This window comes from Phyllostomus discolor, chromosome 13 (assembly GCF_004126475.2).
Source record: "Phyllostomus discolor isolate MPI-MPIP mPhyDis1 chromosome 13, mPhyDis1.pri.v3, whole genome shotgun sequence".
In the NCBI taxonomy this organism is placed as follows: Eukaryota; Metazoa; Chordata; class Mammalia; order Chiroptera; family Phyllostomidae; genus Phyllostomus; species Phyllostomus discolor.
In genome coordinates this window covers 38,843,422-38,857,473 of record NC_040915.2, presented here as the reverse complement: position 1 = coordinate 38,857,473, position 14,052 = coordinate 38,843,422, and the positions used below count along the sequence as shown (strand labels likewise).

Genomic DNA, 14,052 nt, shown 5'->3' with positions numbered 1-14,052 from the left:
CCCCCTTGCGGGGCAGAAGCGCCTGGGGGCTCCGGGGTGATGCGGGAGGGGGGTCTCCGCGGGAGGAGGGGCTGGCCTGTGGGAAGGGAGGAGAGGACATGGGGGGGGGGGAGCCTGCACGGGACAGCGGACGCCTGTGTGGATCCCACCCCGGGGGCTCGGGGAGGGGCGCGGAGGGGACTCGCAGGGGACTCACCTGCTTCCCACCGACAGGCCTCGGCCCAAGGGCTGGGCGCGGGGGTGGGGACCAGGGAGGGAGCGCGCAGGAAGCCGCCGCAGCCCCTGAACACCGCTGGGACCCGCAGAGTCTGCAGCCCAAGAACTCCTACTCATCCCTCAAAACTGTGAGTCTGGTCACAGGAGAGACCGGGGCCACTCACCGACCCCCCACCTCCTCCTCTCCCCCCGCCCCCCCCCGCCCCTCCGCATCTTAGGCCTCCTCCCAGCGGACCTGGGGTGGCGGCGGAGCGGAGGCGGGGTACCGGGCCTGGGAACCCGGCGGGAACGGGTAGGATACGGGAGGCGGTGGGCCAGGTCAGCCGCGGGTCTCTCGGGGTTGCGCGGCCACTAAACCCTCCCTGGAGTGTCGGCGTCTGGCGAGACCTCAGCCTCCGCCGCGTCCCCACCTCTGCGGAGGCCGCGAGCCCAGGAGGCGGAGAAGGGGGCGAAGGGGGGTGGCAGGCGGGCGGGCGGGCGGGGCCCTGCCAGTGGGGCGGAGCGCGGGGTCCGGCTGAGCTCGCCGCTGCCTCTGATCCCCCCGAGACGCGCCTGCCGACCGGGGGCCGCGGGACCCGCGCCCAGGGAGGACGTTGTCTGCGCCCGGCCCGAGGCGGCGTGCGGAGTGGGAGGAGCGGGGCACAGCCGGCCGGGGCGCTGGTGCCCAGGGGTCCCGGCGCGGGGGCGGCGGGCGCAGGAAGGGGTCCGGCGCGCCGAGGACCCCCGGGCGGACCGGGCCGAGGTAAGAGGCCACCGCGGAGGGGGCGGGCGGGCGGGCGTGCGGACCGGCTGGGCTGCGGAGACCTGTCGGAGCCTTTGTCTGCAGCGCGCGCGGCCCCACTCCGCGCCGGCTCGGGCCGCCGCGTCCAGGGGCGCAGGCAGGAGACCCTGGGGAACCCAAGCCCCCCACCCCAGCCCCTGTCCCGGGAAGAGGGAGCTTCCACCCCACGCGTGCAGCATCCGTACGGGGCCACCACCTCCCCCGCCCCCATCAGCCCAGCTGCGAGCGCAGCTACAGACTCGGGAAGGGGCAGAGCGGCCGGGGCCCCAGCCTGCCCGGGTCTTGTGCCCCCTCCTTCCGCGGCGCGGGCTAAGTAAGGGTCCTTTCACCCGAAGTTCCCCCGTCCCCTCGCCCGTCCCCTGCCCGTCCCCCCGCCAGCCCTCTCCTAGCTCTGGGGAAAGCCTGGAGGAGAGGCCGGCCTCCGCCAGAGGTCACCTCGCAGTGGCCGGGCGGCTGCCCTGGGCGGGGGGCGCAGGCCGGGAACCAACTTTATTGCTGATGGAACCGGGCAGCGGAGTTTGGGTGGGGGGTGCCGGGAGCCTCCAGAAACTGCAGGAACCGGGATGGGAGAGGAGGGTGTCCACACGCCCCAGCCGGCAGCCCGCGCCGGTGGCCAGTGGCCAGTGCAGTCAGCTGTCCTGGGGGAGGGGGGCTCCAGAACCCGGGGTGGGGGGGTGATCAAAGGATCCTGAACCCACTTTTCTGCTGGCAGTCGGGCAGCGGGGAGGGCCCGGCTACGGAGGGAGCAGCAGAGAAGGCCCGAACCGGCCTAGGCGGGTGGCGGGGCCGGGGCCACCCAAGGGCGCCCAGCTGCCAGGGGCTGTGGCCCGCAGGGAGTGTGAGGCCCCAAGAGGGCCGGCGGGCTGGCTTCCCACCCAGCATCCAGGGTCCCCGTCCCCTCCACGGGGACACACTCTGCAGGCGGGGCACAGCCCCCAAGGGGCCAGCCCAGCCTTGGGGTGTGGACGCCCAGCACCCCCGCAGCATCCTGGGGTGCATTCAGAACCCATGTCCCCTCCTCAGTCACCGCTGAAACGGGGGAGCCACAGGGGTCTCCCCACTGCATGGCCCCTGCACGTGGCTCCCGGTGCCTCCGCTGCCCTTTCTGCAAAGTGGCGGGTGAGCCGGGTTTGGGGCTCGGTCAGGGTCAGAGCCCCCGTGGGCCCCCAGCAGAGCCGTGACGTGGGGCTCGTGCGACGGCCAGCGCCTCCTGGCCGAGGCCTTCCCTGTTTGGGAGGGGCACCACCCTCCTTGTCCAGGCCATGGAGGGGGAAACTGAGGCCCAGGGCGACCTGTGGGTTGTCCCGGCGACTCCCCAAGGCGGGCACGGAGGGGTCCCGGCAGGGTGGGGGGCAGGGGCAGAGGAGAGCCCATGTGCACGTTCCAGATTTTAATTAAAGGGGGACCCGGGGTCGGGGAGGAGGGGGTGCGCTCGCTCCCACCTGAGGCTCTGGGCCCTCTGAGGTGTGGAGCCCGCGGGGTCCGGGGAGGGCGCACCGGAGGCCGGCCGCCTGGAGAGGTGGGGGCGACCCCGCGGTCACCCCGGCTCCCGCCCGCCATCTGTGCAGCCTGTCCTCTGCCCAGGCCAGCGACGCGGTGTGAGGGGCCCGGGGCCTTGTCAGGGGGAGCGGGAGCGCCCCCACCCCCTGCAGGAGCGGGTCTGAAGGAGCGCGTGGGGGCAGGCTGGGGCCGCCGGTGTGGGCGGCAGCTGCCTGCTGCCCGGTGGAGCCGCCGGAGGCAGAGGTGGGGCCGCCTTCCGGCTGCATGCCCAGCACGGCCGCCTCCCCGTGGCGCGGCGTCTCCGCCGGGCGGAGAGCTCACGCGGAGGCCCGGGGCGTCTGCCCGCTGCGCACTGCGCCTCTGACCCTGTGCTGGCCGGGCCCTGGGGGTCGGGGGCGGGCGGCCTCTGGGGCTGGGCCCGCTCTGCCCTGAGCAGGTCGTGCGTGGAGCCGGGTGGGCCCCGGTCCCCACGCCTGCAGGGGGTGGCCCGGGCGAAGGCCACAGTCATTCACATCCAGCCAGGCTGAGCTCTGTCCGGAGTCCTGCTCGGGGCCCCAGCGCAGGATGGGGGGCTCCCGAGGGGGCTGCGTCTGGGTTCCCAGCCCCCTGCTCAGTGCTCGTGTGCCCGCCAGCCCACCAGCCAGCAGGCGGGGTCCACCAGGACCAGCCTGGGAGCAGGGACAGCTCCCAGCCCCCAGGCCCCAGTGACAAGCCTGTCGGGAGCCAGGCGGGGGGACCATGGGCCTGGGTGGGGGGGGCACTGGGTAACCTGTCCAGCTGCCTGGGAGTGGGGAGACTGAGGCAGGCAGGCTGGAGGGAGTGAGCAGGCGGGGGGCGTCTCCGAGACATCTGTGGGCCCACCTCAGAGACACTGGTTGTCACCCGGGCACGTGGGGGCCCTCAGGAAGTGGTCCCCCTGCTCCCCCGCGGGTTCTCCCCCATGGGTGCTCCCACGCATGCGGGAGCCGGAGACCAGAGGTGCCACCCTCAGGGGCCCGGCACGTGGCCTCCCGTCTCCGCCTCAGATGCTCTCCAGGGAACGTTTATTGCAGTCCGATAGACACAGAAGGTCGTTAGAGAAACAAACTGATACGTGACTTGGGTAAAACTAGCCCCCCTCCCCACACAGAGCTGCCTGTCTTGGGGGGGGCCCTCTCCCTCGCAGACCGGTCAGCTCCGTCCTGGGGCTCGCAGGTTTGAGCTGGAGCTGGGACATGGAGGCAAGACCAGAGCGAGGACACTCCGCCAGCGAGGGTGGCCCCCCCCCCGAATGGGGCCCAGTGGCTCGGAGCGTCCCCCCGGCCTGAGTTTGGGTCGGGCTACCCTGCTGACCCCCTGTGAGACCGGGGCAGCGGGGCGGGGGGCTGGTTCATCCCCTAACCCTCCCTGTTCCGGCCACCAGGGGGGGCGAACCTGGGTCCCTCCCCCCAGAGGGAAGTGACTTTGAGGGTGTCACCTGCTGCTCTGACTGCTCGCTGCCCTGGCATCCTGATTCCTCCGCCTGCCTTTCCACCCCCCACCCCACCTCCCCATGCCCGCCGCCACCGCCCTCACGCAGGCCCCTGTCATAGCCTCCTCCTGACACACAGGCCCCCCCCTCAGCTGCCCCACTGGCTTGGGTCTGCGTCCCCGGCTGCGCTGCTTCGGAGCGGGCGGGGACGGGCCTGGTGGTGACGAGACAGCAGCAGGGACTCCCTCAGCCTCCCTCTCTCCGCAGCGCGGGCCGCCATGGGCCCCGGGGGCAGCCGGCGCCTGCAGGAGCCCGGCGCGGTGGCGGGCACGCCGGCCAGGAGCGGGGCGACCAGCTTGGGCTTCGACAACTGCCCTCTGGAGGAGGCGGCGGCTGCGGAGGGGCGGCTCTGCGCGGCCGGGGGAGCCCCGACTCTCGCAGACTCTGGTGAGTGGGGGTGCGGGCGGGCGTGTGTCTGGTCCACGGCAGAGACGGCCAGGGAGCGGCAGAGACCGGCCCGCAGGCTGTCACGAGCGCGGGAGGCGGCGTGGGCCGGCCGGATGGGGTCTGAGCAGTAACTCACCGGCCCCTCGGGGGTCTCGGCACCTTCACCCTCGGGCCACGTCCCCAGTGCGGGCACAGAGCCGGGCCGAGGAGACGCCCTCGGAACAGGGGTCCCATGACCCCCGGCCCAGGTGGAAGGGTGCATGGTGACTCACCCTCCGACCTGTGCTCACACTTCTCTAAAGTGACACAGGTCACGTCGGTCCCATTCGTGGGCCAAAGCGAGCCGTGCCTCGTTGCGCCAGTGGAGATGGGAGAGTGCCCAGAGGCAGGGCCACCGTGGGGCGCACGGCCTGTTCTGGGCCGGGCCACGAGGCCGCAGTCCAGGAACTCGGGCTCTCGGAGCCGGAGGAGACCGGCCGGCCGCCTGCGGCGTCACCGGCAGGGAGGGCCAGCGCGGGGGCTCCTGTCCGGCGCACCAGGGCTCAGCCCCAGCCGCTCGCACTCCCTCTGCCCCCTCCGGGGACCTCAGGGAGTCCCCGTTCTCCGAGCCGTGGTGACTCCCTCTGGAAAGGAGCAGCAGCTGGTGCCACTCTCCACGGACACAGGACCCCAAAATGTTGTTGAACTCTGTCCCTGAGAGCGCATTTCGGGGGCGGGGGGCTCTGGTTTATACTAACCCCACTCCAGGCCCGGAAACGGGGTCTTCCCTCTAGTTCTGTGCCCATGTGCATGGACAGGGCCCAGCCGGGCCCACCCTTGGTGCCAGACGCCCCCTGGCCCGGTGTGGCAGTCCACATCGAGGGGCTGTGGCCACAGCTGCCGTGGCCATAGGAGGGGACGGCAACCACAGTGATTCTAAGGGAAGTGGCCTCGGGGGTGTTGGCTGGACCGCTGAGGGTTTGACCAGAGGTGGGGCCAGCGGGGGGTGCACGGACAGTGGCAGAGACGGGGGGCCACTTCTGGGGGGCGGGGGCAGCTACATGCCCGCACTCAGGGTTTGGGGCGGGACATCAGCTCTCCCGAGTGGGGACAGGCTGGAGCCCCAGGAGCGCGAGTCTGAGGACGGGGGCAGCTGTGGCCGTGGACGTGGGTGGCGGCCACGGTGCTGGCAATGGAAGCGACGGTCACCATGGTTGCAGCGGCTGCGAAGGCGGGCACAGTGGCTGTGACTGTGGCCATGGTGCAGTGGCACCGGCAGCCATGGCTGTGGAGAGCAACGGAAGCCATGGTGACAGCCATGATGCTGGGGGGGCCTGGTGGAAGTGGCCATAGTGATGGTGGTGGCCGTGGTGGTGGCCAAGGTGGCCATGGTTCTGGTGACAGATGGGCAGTGCATGGGATGGCGGGGATGCCACACACAGTGGCCGGGGCTGGTGGTGGGCTGTGGCCACGGTGGTGGTGGACTTCAGCCCCGTGGCGGGGGGGCGGCCGTGGCCACGAGCGGCCCGGTCGCCCTCTCACCCGGGTGTCGGGGCAGCAGCAGAGGGCCCGGCCCCCAACGACCGCTACCACGCCATCTACTTCGCGATGCTGCTGGCCGGCGTGGGCTTCCTGCTGCCCTACAACAGCTTCATCACCGACGTGGACTACCTGCACCACAAGTTCCCAGGTGAGTCCCTGCGGGCGCCCCCCAGGCAGGGCCCTGCCCGGGGAGCCTGTCCCGCCCACGTCTGGGCTCGGCTCTCTGCCCTGAGGGCCTCGGGGCGGCCCCTCGCCCTCTCTGGGCCCTCAGGTGAGGAGGCGGTGCCTGGTGGGGCAGGTGCAGGGCGTGGGGGCTCCCCCTGGGCACCTGCTGCTGGCCGCCCCCCACAGGGACCTCCATTGTGTTCGACATGAGCCTCACCTACATCTTGGTGGCTCTGGCGGCGGTGCTGCTGAACAACGTGCTGGTGGAGAGGCTGAGCCTGCACACCAGGATCACCGCGGGTACGCCCCCCGCCCCTCCCCGCACACCGGGGTTCCCGAGGGTACGCCCCCCCACCCCTCCCCGCACACCGGGGTCACCGCGGGTACGCCCCCACCCTGGGTTCCCAGCTCTCCCGGGCCTCGCCCGCCCCACACCCCCCTAGTCTGTAGAGTGGGTGCCCCTCCCTGTGGGGTTCTGCGTGTGAAGATAAGGCCCGGGCCTGTGGCGGGCACAGCGCCCACTAGCACGTTACCTGCCGCCGGGGAGGTCTGTGGGCCCCACATTGTCTAGGGGCCTGAGCCCTTCCCTCCCCCGCCTCTCTGCTGACATCCAGCTTCAGGGGTCCGCTCAAACAGCACCTCTTCCAGGAAGTCTCCCAGGACCCCACTCAGACCCCTACGGTGTCCCCCGCTCTCCACGCATTAAGACCGACGGCAGGAAGAGGGCACCCCCGAACCGGTGCCAGGGAAGAGGTGGGCGCGTGGGAGCCCCGGCCCACCGCTCGCCGCCCCTCTCTCCCCCGCCCACAGGCTACCTCTTGGCCTTGGGCCCCCTCCTCTTCATCAGCATCTGTGACGTGTGGCTGCAGCTCTTCTCGCGGGACCAGGCTTACGCCATCAACCTGGCCGCTGTGGGCACCGTGGCCTTCGGCTGCACAGGTAGGGACGGGGCGGGGGTGGGGCAGGCGGGGGGCTGAGCCCCTAGGCGCCCGCGGCGCCCATCCCACCTGGCCCCGCTGCAGCGCGGGGCCCTGTTATGCGGGGCGAGCGGCTGGTCCTCCCCGGCCCCCGCCCCTCTCATGGGGACGACCAGCTTGGAGGCCCAGCTCTCGCGATGCCTCCTCCAGGAAGCCCTTTGTTGTCAGTGAAACCAAGGCTTCCTGCACTACGTCCTGAAGCCAGGCAGGGCCCTCTGGCCCGTCCTGTTAAAGAATAAAAAAATGCGGTAGGGGCCAGGAGAGCCAGGCTGCCAGCCTCGCCCAGGGCTGAGCCCGGCAGGCACCGGCCTGGCCGCGAGCTGCCGGCCAGGGCGCTCACTGGCCCATGGCGGTCAGGACAGGAGGCTGCAGCAACGAGCGAGCCCAGGAGGCTCGGCGGCTGCGAGGCCAAGACTTCTCTCCGGCCCCCGCCCCACGCCCAGCTCGTGGGCGGGGCTCCACGCAGCGCCCCTCGGCAGCGCAGGCTGACTGCGTGCGGCCGTCGGTGACAGGAGGCCTCTCGGGCGGCCACTGTCAGGGGAGGGAGAGACTGGAAGTCCCCGTGGGCTCCTCTCTGCCTCAGCCAGAAGTGGCGTGTGGCGTGTCCACTCGTGTTTCGTCGGGCAGACGAGTCGAGGCGCCCAGCTGCCCCCGGGCGGGCACGTGGGAGGCAGGACGCGCCCCACCTGGTGGCCAGAGGGGGCTCCACTGCCCTGCGGGGCGGCTGGGCCCCACGCCCCTGCCACCGCCGGCGTTAACCTCCGCTTCCCCACACCCACACCCGCTGCGTTCTGTCCCGCGCCGACCGGGGGTGTCTCACGGCTGCCCCGCCCCCTCTCTCTCTCAAGTGCAGCAATCCAGCTTCTACGGGTACACGGGGATGCTGCCCAAGAGGTACACGCAGGGCGTCATGACTGGGGAGAGTGAGTATCAGCAGTGCTGGGGTACGGGGGTCACCGGCTGCTGGGGGTTCAGAAGCCCCTTCCTGGGGAACCCACAGGACGTTCCTGGACCGAGGCCAGTCTCAAGGGCCGGGCCCGCCTGGCCGGCTGGGGACGGGGACCTTTGTGATGTGAGGGGCTGGTGCCCTGCGCCTGTGTGTGGTGTGCGTCTGTGTGTCGGCGCGTGTGTCTGCATGTGCGTGCAAGGGTTAGCCCTACCCCCGCCTTGAGGTCAGAGCCGCACCTAAGCAGCAGCTGTCCCTGGAGCACCCGCCCACGGGCCGCCCCTGCTGGCACCCCTGCCTCAGTTTCTCAAAGTCACCTTCCAGAACCCTGCCCCACCCCGCCGCCCACCTGCCCCAGCTCAGTGCCCAGCCCCATGTGCTCAAACCCGAGACTCACCCCGAGGCCTTGGCCTTGCCCTTCAGCCCCTGGCCCAGGCGGCCGACTCCCCCTCTGCCCAGGGGCAGCACCACCCTCAGCCAGCCCCGCACACCAGGGCACCCACCCCGGATGTCCCCGACCTCCGTTCTGTGCAGGGACTGGGGGCCCGGGTCAGCGGCGCCTGCGGTTCCTCTCAGCAGGAAGCACCCCTGCCCCCCCCCACCCCCCGCCAGGACGCCCGTTCCCTGGTCTCTGCCGCCCCCACTGCCCGCCCCGCACGGCGGTTGGCACTTTGCTGACTTGTTAGCATTCTCTCCCCACCGAGTCCCAGGAATACAGGCCCACGAGTGTCATCCCTGCTGTGTCCTCATCAGGCATTTGACACGTGCTCCCCGGCGCGAGCTCAGAGTCGGGAGGGAGGTCTGGGGTGGGGGCGGGGCGGGGCGGACAGGGTGGAGGCCGGGAGCGGGAGGGGCCGGGGGGAGTGGGGCCGACAGGCAGGGCCCGGCCGGCTGGGGTGGGAGTGCGGGGGTGAGGGGCCGGGCGGGGTCCCAGGCCCGCGCCCCCCTTCTCCCCGCCCCCCCTGCCCCCCCGCAGGCACGGCCGGCGTCATGGTCTCGCTGAGCCGCATCCTCACCAAGCTGCTGCTGCCGGACGAGCGGGCGGGCACGCTCATCTTCTTCCTGGTCTCCGCCGGCCTGGAGCTGCTCTGCCTCCTGCTGCACCTGCTGGTGCGGCGCAGCCGCTTCGTGCGCCAGCACACCCTGCGGCCCCGCGACCGCCGCCCGGGCCTCGGCGCCGGCTACCGCGTGCACCACGACGTGGCTGCCGAGGACATCCACTTTGTAAGTCCGCGGCCCCCCCTCCCCCCCGCTGCCGCCTGCGTCCCCCCCGCGACGCCTGAAGGAGCCCGGGGCCCCGGGATCCAGCTCTACCCAGCCCCCGCGGGGGTCCCCCGGGGCGGCCTGGCTGTGCCATGGTCTCCGGGTCCGTCCCACGGGGCGTCCCTCCTCCCGCGACCAACGTGCCATCCCCCAGTGGCACCACACGGCTGGGGCCTGAGCCCCATGCGCAGGCAGGCCGGCCCTCCAGTGCCGTCCCAGGGCGCCGCGGCGCCCTCTGGTGGCAGCGGGGCTGCATAGTCGGTGCGGCCACCACCAGGGCCCTCGGCTGGGGACGCTGCAGTGAGCCAGAGACACTGCTCCCCCCTCGGAGCGCAGAGACCCGGAGACGGGCACGGGGGTGGGGCGGGGCGGACAAGAATGGAGGCCAGGGGCCCCCTTCCCAGTCAGGGCGGCCACTGAGGAGCGGTGTGGACTGAGCCTGACCCGTGGGCGGAGGGCGGTGGGACGGCCGCAGGAAAGGCATTGGGAACGGAGGGAGAAGCTGCGAAGGCTCAGAGGCGGGCAGGAGCCCCGTGGGGGGGGGGGGCCGCGAGAGGCGCCCACCCGCCCCCCTCTGTCCCCCAGGAGGACCGGGGCCCAGCCCCTGCCGGAAGCGCGTCGCCGAAGGGCAGCCCGGCCCACGAGGTGGTCATCCGCGGAAGGGGAGCCTACGTGCGCTTCGACGTGCCGCGGCCGAGGGCGGAGCGGAGCTGGCCGTCCTTCACAGGTGGGGGCCGGGCCCGAGCCCGCCGCCCCGCCCGTGGGAGGCGCTCAGGCGGGGGGTGGGGCGGGGTGCTGACCCCTGACCCCGGTCGTCCCCCCCCCAGCCCTGCTGCTGCACCGGTACATGGTGGCCCGCGTCATCTGGGCCGACATGCTGTCCATCGCCGTGACCTACTTCATCACGCTGTGCCTGTTCCCGGGGCTGGAGTCCGAGATCCGGCACTGCGCGCTGGGCGAGTGGCTGCCCATCCTCATCATGGCCGTGTTCAACCTCTCCGACTTCGTGGGCAAGGTGGGCTGCCCCCTGGGGAGGGGGCTGTCGCAGGCGGGGGCAGCAGACCGCCAGGGCCACCGGGGGCGCCAAGGAGATGTCCCTGGGAAGGGTGGGCCCTGCACCAAGGATGCGCAAGGCTCCTAGGTGCGGAGGGTGGAGCCCAGCCATGTGCCCCGCCCCCCCCCAGCTGTGGCCTTGAGCGTGGCCCGGGTGGACCCCAGGCCAGCCCTGGGGTTACCTGTGTCCTGGAGGCCAAGGCAGGCTCCTGTCCCCCTGGGTGACGGGTCTCTGACAGTACCAGGAGTGCCCCAGAGAGGCAGGGCCCCCTAAAATGGCTGATGTGTGCTGTGAGTGGGGGGAGGGTCAGGGGTCAGGGGTCAAGATTGGAGGCTCCAAGCTGCGGGTTCTGCAGGCCTGCTGTGTGGGCCCTGTTTGGAAGAGGGGGGAATGCGGCGGGGCTCAGAGGGGTGAGGCTGCTTGCCTGGGGTCGCCCAGCTGGGAGGCCTGAGCCACTGGAGTCTGTGTCTCCTGAAAGAGCAAGTGGGTCCCCCCCACCCTCTGGCCCACCACTCCCCCTGTTCGGGGGGCCTGTCCCTTTGGGCTCGGTGGCCACCTTCCTCAGACGAGGTCTAGAGCCCCACCCTGCGAGGGTCCTGGGGGACTGAATGGGGACACGGGCCAGGGACTGGTTTGCTGCAACGGGGGTTGGTGGGTTTTCGTGGACAAAGCTGGACCGAGCTGGGACTGCCCGGGGACGGGGGTGTGTCTGGCGGCCACGGCAGATGGGGGAGGCGGGGCCCACACTCCTGCTGCCGCCCTGCAGATCCTGGCCGCCCTGCCCATGGACTGGCGGGGCACGCACCTGCTGGCCTGCGCCTGCCTCCGCGTGGTCTTCATCCCCCTCTTCATCCTGTGCGTCTACCCCAGCGGCACGCCCACCCTCCGCCACCCGGCCTGGCCCTGCGTCTTCTCCCTGCTCATGGGCATCAGCAACGGCTACTTCGGCAGCGTGCCCATGATCCTGGCGGCCGGCAAAGTGGGCCCCCGGCAGCGGGAGCTGGCAGGTAGCGCCCTGGGCCGCGGTGACAGGGCGGTGCTCCTGCGCTTCTGGGTGGGGCTGACAGCCCAGAGGAGACAGACGGACAAATGCCAAAGAAGGGCAGGGGAGAGTTAAGCAGAGAAAGGGGAGGGGTGAGTCGGGCGCATGACACCAGCAGAGCCACCTCCAGGGGCTTCACTGAGGGGGTGACTTCTGAGCGAAGACCAGGGGGAAGTGGCGAGGAGGCCGGCCATGTGACAGGGAGGGGAGAGCCCGAGTACAGGCCCCAGGGCAGAAGAGCTGTGTGTGCTGGGGGGGGGGGGGGGGCTGGGAAGAAGGCGCCGGATCCTGTTTTGAGCCCACAGGGCCAGCCGACAAATTGAGAGACGGGTGAGAAAAGCCGTCTCAAGTTTGGGGGCTCACGGCGGGAAGGTGGTATTGCCGTCAGCTGAGAGGGGGAGGGAGCTCCCCCGGGAGAGGGCTGCCCGAGCTGGGTTCCAGACACGGAAGGTCCCCGGAGCCCACTAGACATCCCACACCACCCATGACCTTCAGGAAGCAGGCCGGGCCCGGGCCCCACGTGGAGCTGTCCTCGCCCCGCCCCTCCCCGGGTGCCGGCCCCCTCACCCGCTTCACACCCGAGAGGCCGGGGCTTCCGCTCTGGCCCTCCGTCGAGGGGCCACATGGAGGGGGTTTGCCTGTGTGCACGCACAGCTGCTGGGGCCCCAGAAGGCAGCAGGCGGCCCGCCCCCGCCAGCTCCGGTCTCGTCCGCAGGGAACACCATGACCGTGTCCTACATGACGGGGCTGACGCTGGGCTCCGCCGTGGCCTACTGCACCTACAGCCTCACCCGTGACGGCCACCGGAGCTGCCTCCAGTCCTCGGCCGGCAACGCCTCCTTCCCCGCCGGCCTCTGAGCCGGCCTGCCGGCCCTGCCCTGCCCAGGGAGGGCCACCGAGACCCGCACCGGGGCCCCCGGGCCTGAGACCCCCTCCCCACCCCAGCCTGCCGTGCCTGCGAGCCCTGGCCGCCTCCGTGCCAACGCCACCCTCTCTGGGCCCGGCCGCCCGCACTGCAGCCCCAGGGCTCCGCCAGCTCTCAGAGGCCTCGGGCGTGTCACTGCCCCCACCCCGGGGCTCTGCCCAGCACTGTGCTCTGCGTCTCATCTCACGCCCACGCCTCGCCCTCTGTCTGCGTCCAGGGCTCTGTGGGGGCCACTCACAGCCATCCCCACTCAGAAGAGCGGACCGCCAGCCACTGCCCCCGTGGGGACCCCCACTGCCAGGTCAGCACTGAGGGCCCCTGGGCCCCAACCATCCCGCCCACAGCCCCTGACTGAGCCCCTCCTCCCCTGGGGGCCCTCCAGGAGGACGGCCTGCCCCTCCCTGCCCACGGCACAGCTGTGACCGCCGCTCCACCGCTCTGTGTCCCACCAGCCACCTGTCTGTCCACTAACTGTACCGCACTGGCCATTAAAAGACGAAGGCAGAGAAACTGCCCCACGGCTGCCTCCGAGTCCTGTCTGCGGGTGAACGCTGCCTTCTCAGCCCCCAGGGTCGGGGCAGGGGCCCCCCAAGGGAGGGGCAAGACCTGCCACAGAGCTGGGGCTCGTGTTCCCATCCAGAGAGCGCCCTGCCGGCCCCCAAATCCGAAGCGTCTAGGGCAGGGTGTCAAACTCACTGTCACCAGGGGCCCCATCGGCCTCAAGGTTGCCTTCAAAGGGCTGAATGACATTTAGGACTGTGTGAGTACGTGCAACTGCTCCTTAACTAGGGGCAAGGAGCTCCGAGCTGCCACCCGGTAGAAACAAGGCGGAGGGCCGGATTCGGCCTGCGGGCCGTGTGTTTGCCACCTTTGGTCTGTGGGCTGGGCGGGGTCACTCAGGGAGATGAGGGGCCCCACACAGCTGGCAGGCCCCGGGCAGGTTTGGGGGAAGGAGTGGGGGCTGGGAGCTTTGGGGCTTTGCAGGCTCTCAGGTCTGGGAGAACAGCTGCACCCCATCCACTTGAAGGAACAGAAAGACAAAGAGGAGCGATAGCTCCCCCCCCACCCGCCCCCTCGGGGAATTAGAAACGGCCTGAGTGAGTGAGGCTGAGCATACTGGGCTCAAACCAGGTTCTCTCGCCGAGCAGTGAGATTCGGACAAACTCCCACACTGTCCTGTGCCTCAGGTTCCGCAAAGACTAAGTAAGGTCTGTCCACTCTTGGACGTGGGTTCCTTAGAGGGAGAATTGGGGAGGGCGGCTGGCCATCCAAGGGTCCCCTACGCTCCGAGCCTGCAGCCCCCGGACCTACGCACGGGGAGCGGGGCGGGAGCGCTCCAGCGGGCGCGCTCCAGCGGGCAACCACGTGGGCGCAGAGCGGGCGGGGCGGCGCCGGCGGCGGCCGCCAGGGGGCGCCAGCGCGCCGCTGCTCTGGCGATGGGGGATGTGGGAGGGGCCGCCCAGAGGCGCGGGAGTCGGTGTCGGGAACGAGCCCTTCTCCCGGCCAGACGCCGCCGTCCTTTAGTTAACGCTGCCGATCGCCTGGCCGTGCCCCCGACGCGCAGTCGTGAAAGAGCAAAGCCTGCCGCGTCATCCGTTCTCCGGGCACTGGGTTGCCGGCGGGCACCCATGGGGTCCGGCCGGCTCAGGTGCATTCGGGCCGTCGGCATCGACTGCAGGTGTGGGCGCAGCTGGGCGCGCTCAGCTCGCGTGCACAGAGGAGGGTGGCGGGCCCGGCCGGGCCGTGGCCCTGAGACCCTCCCGCG

At 71.4% G+C, this 14,052-nt stretch overlaps 1 protein-coding gene across 1 annotated transcript; it reads left to right on the top strand.

Moving 5' to 3' along the window:
• The first annotated feature begins 817 nt into the window (after positions 1-817).
• Positions 818-12,809, top strand: SLC29A4 (solute carrier family 29 member 4). Its single transcript, XM_036013970.1, has 11 exons — positions 818-958; positions 4,215-4,394; positions 5,935-6,063; positions 6,267-6,380; positions 6,891-7,019; positions 7,906-7,980; positions 8,980-9,227; positions 9,852-9,993; positions 10,094-10,281; positions 11,087-11,327; positions 12,078-12,809. Exons 2-11 carry the CDS (start codon positions 4,226-4,228, stop codon positions 12,218-12,220), a joined length of 1,578 nt encoding a protein of 525 aa, XP_035869863.1. The 5' UTR covers positions 818-958; positions 4,215-4,225; the 3' UTR covers positions 12,221-12,809.
• Positions 12,810-14,052: the final 1,243 nt, after the last annotated feature.

Excerpts from the sequence above, each read along its gene's own strand:
- SLC29A4 (XM_036013970.1), top strand. The coding sequence starts at position 4,226 with ATGGGCCCCGGGGGCAGCCGGCGCCTGCAGGAGCCCGGCGCGGTGGCG. Across the intron at positions 7,020-7,905 it reads CGTGGCCTTCGGCTGCACAG|TGCAGCAATCCAGCTTCTAC; the intron begins GTAGGGACGGGG and ends CTCTCTCTCAAG. Across the intron at positions 7,981-8,979 it reads GGGCGTCATGACTGGGGAGA|GCACGGCCGGCGTCATGGTC; the intron begins GTGAGTATCAGC and ends GCCCCCCCGCAG.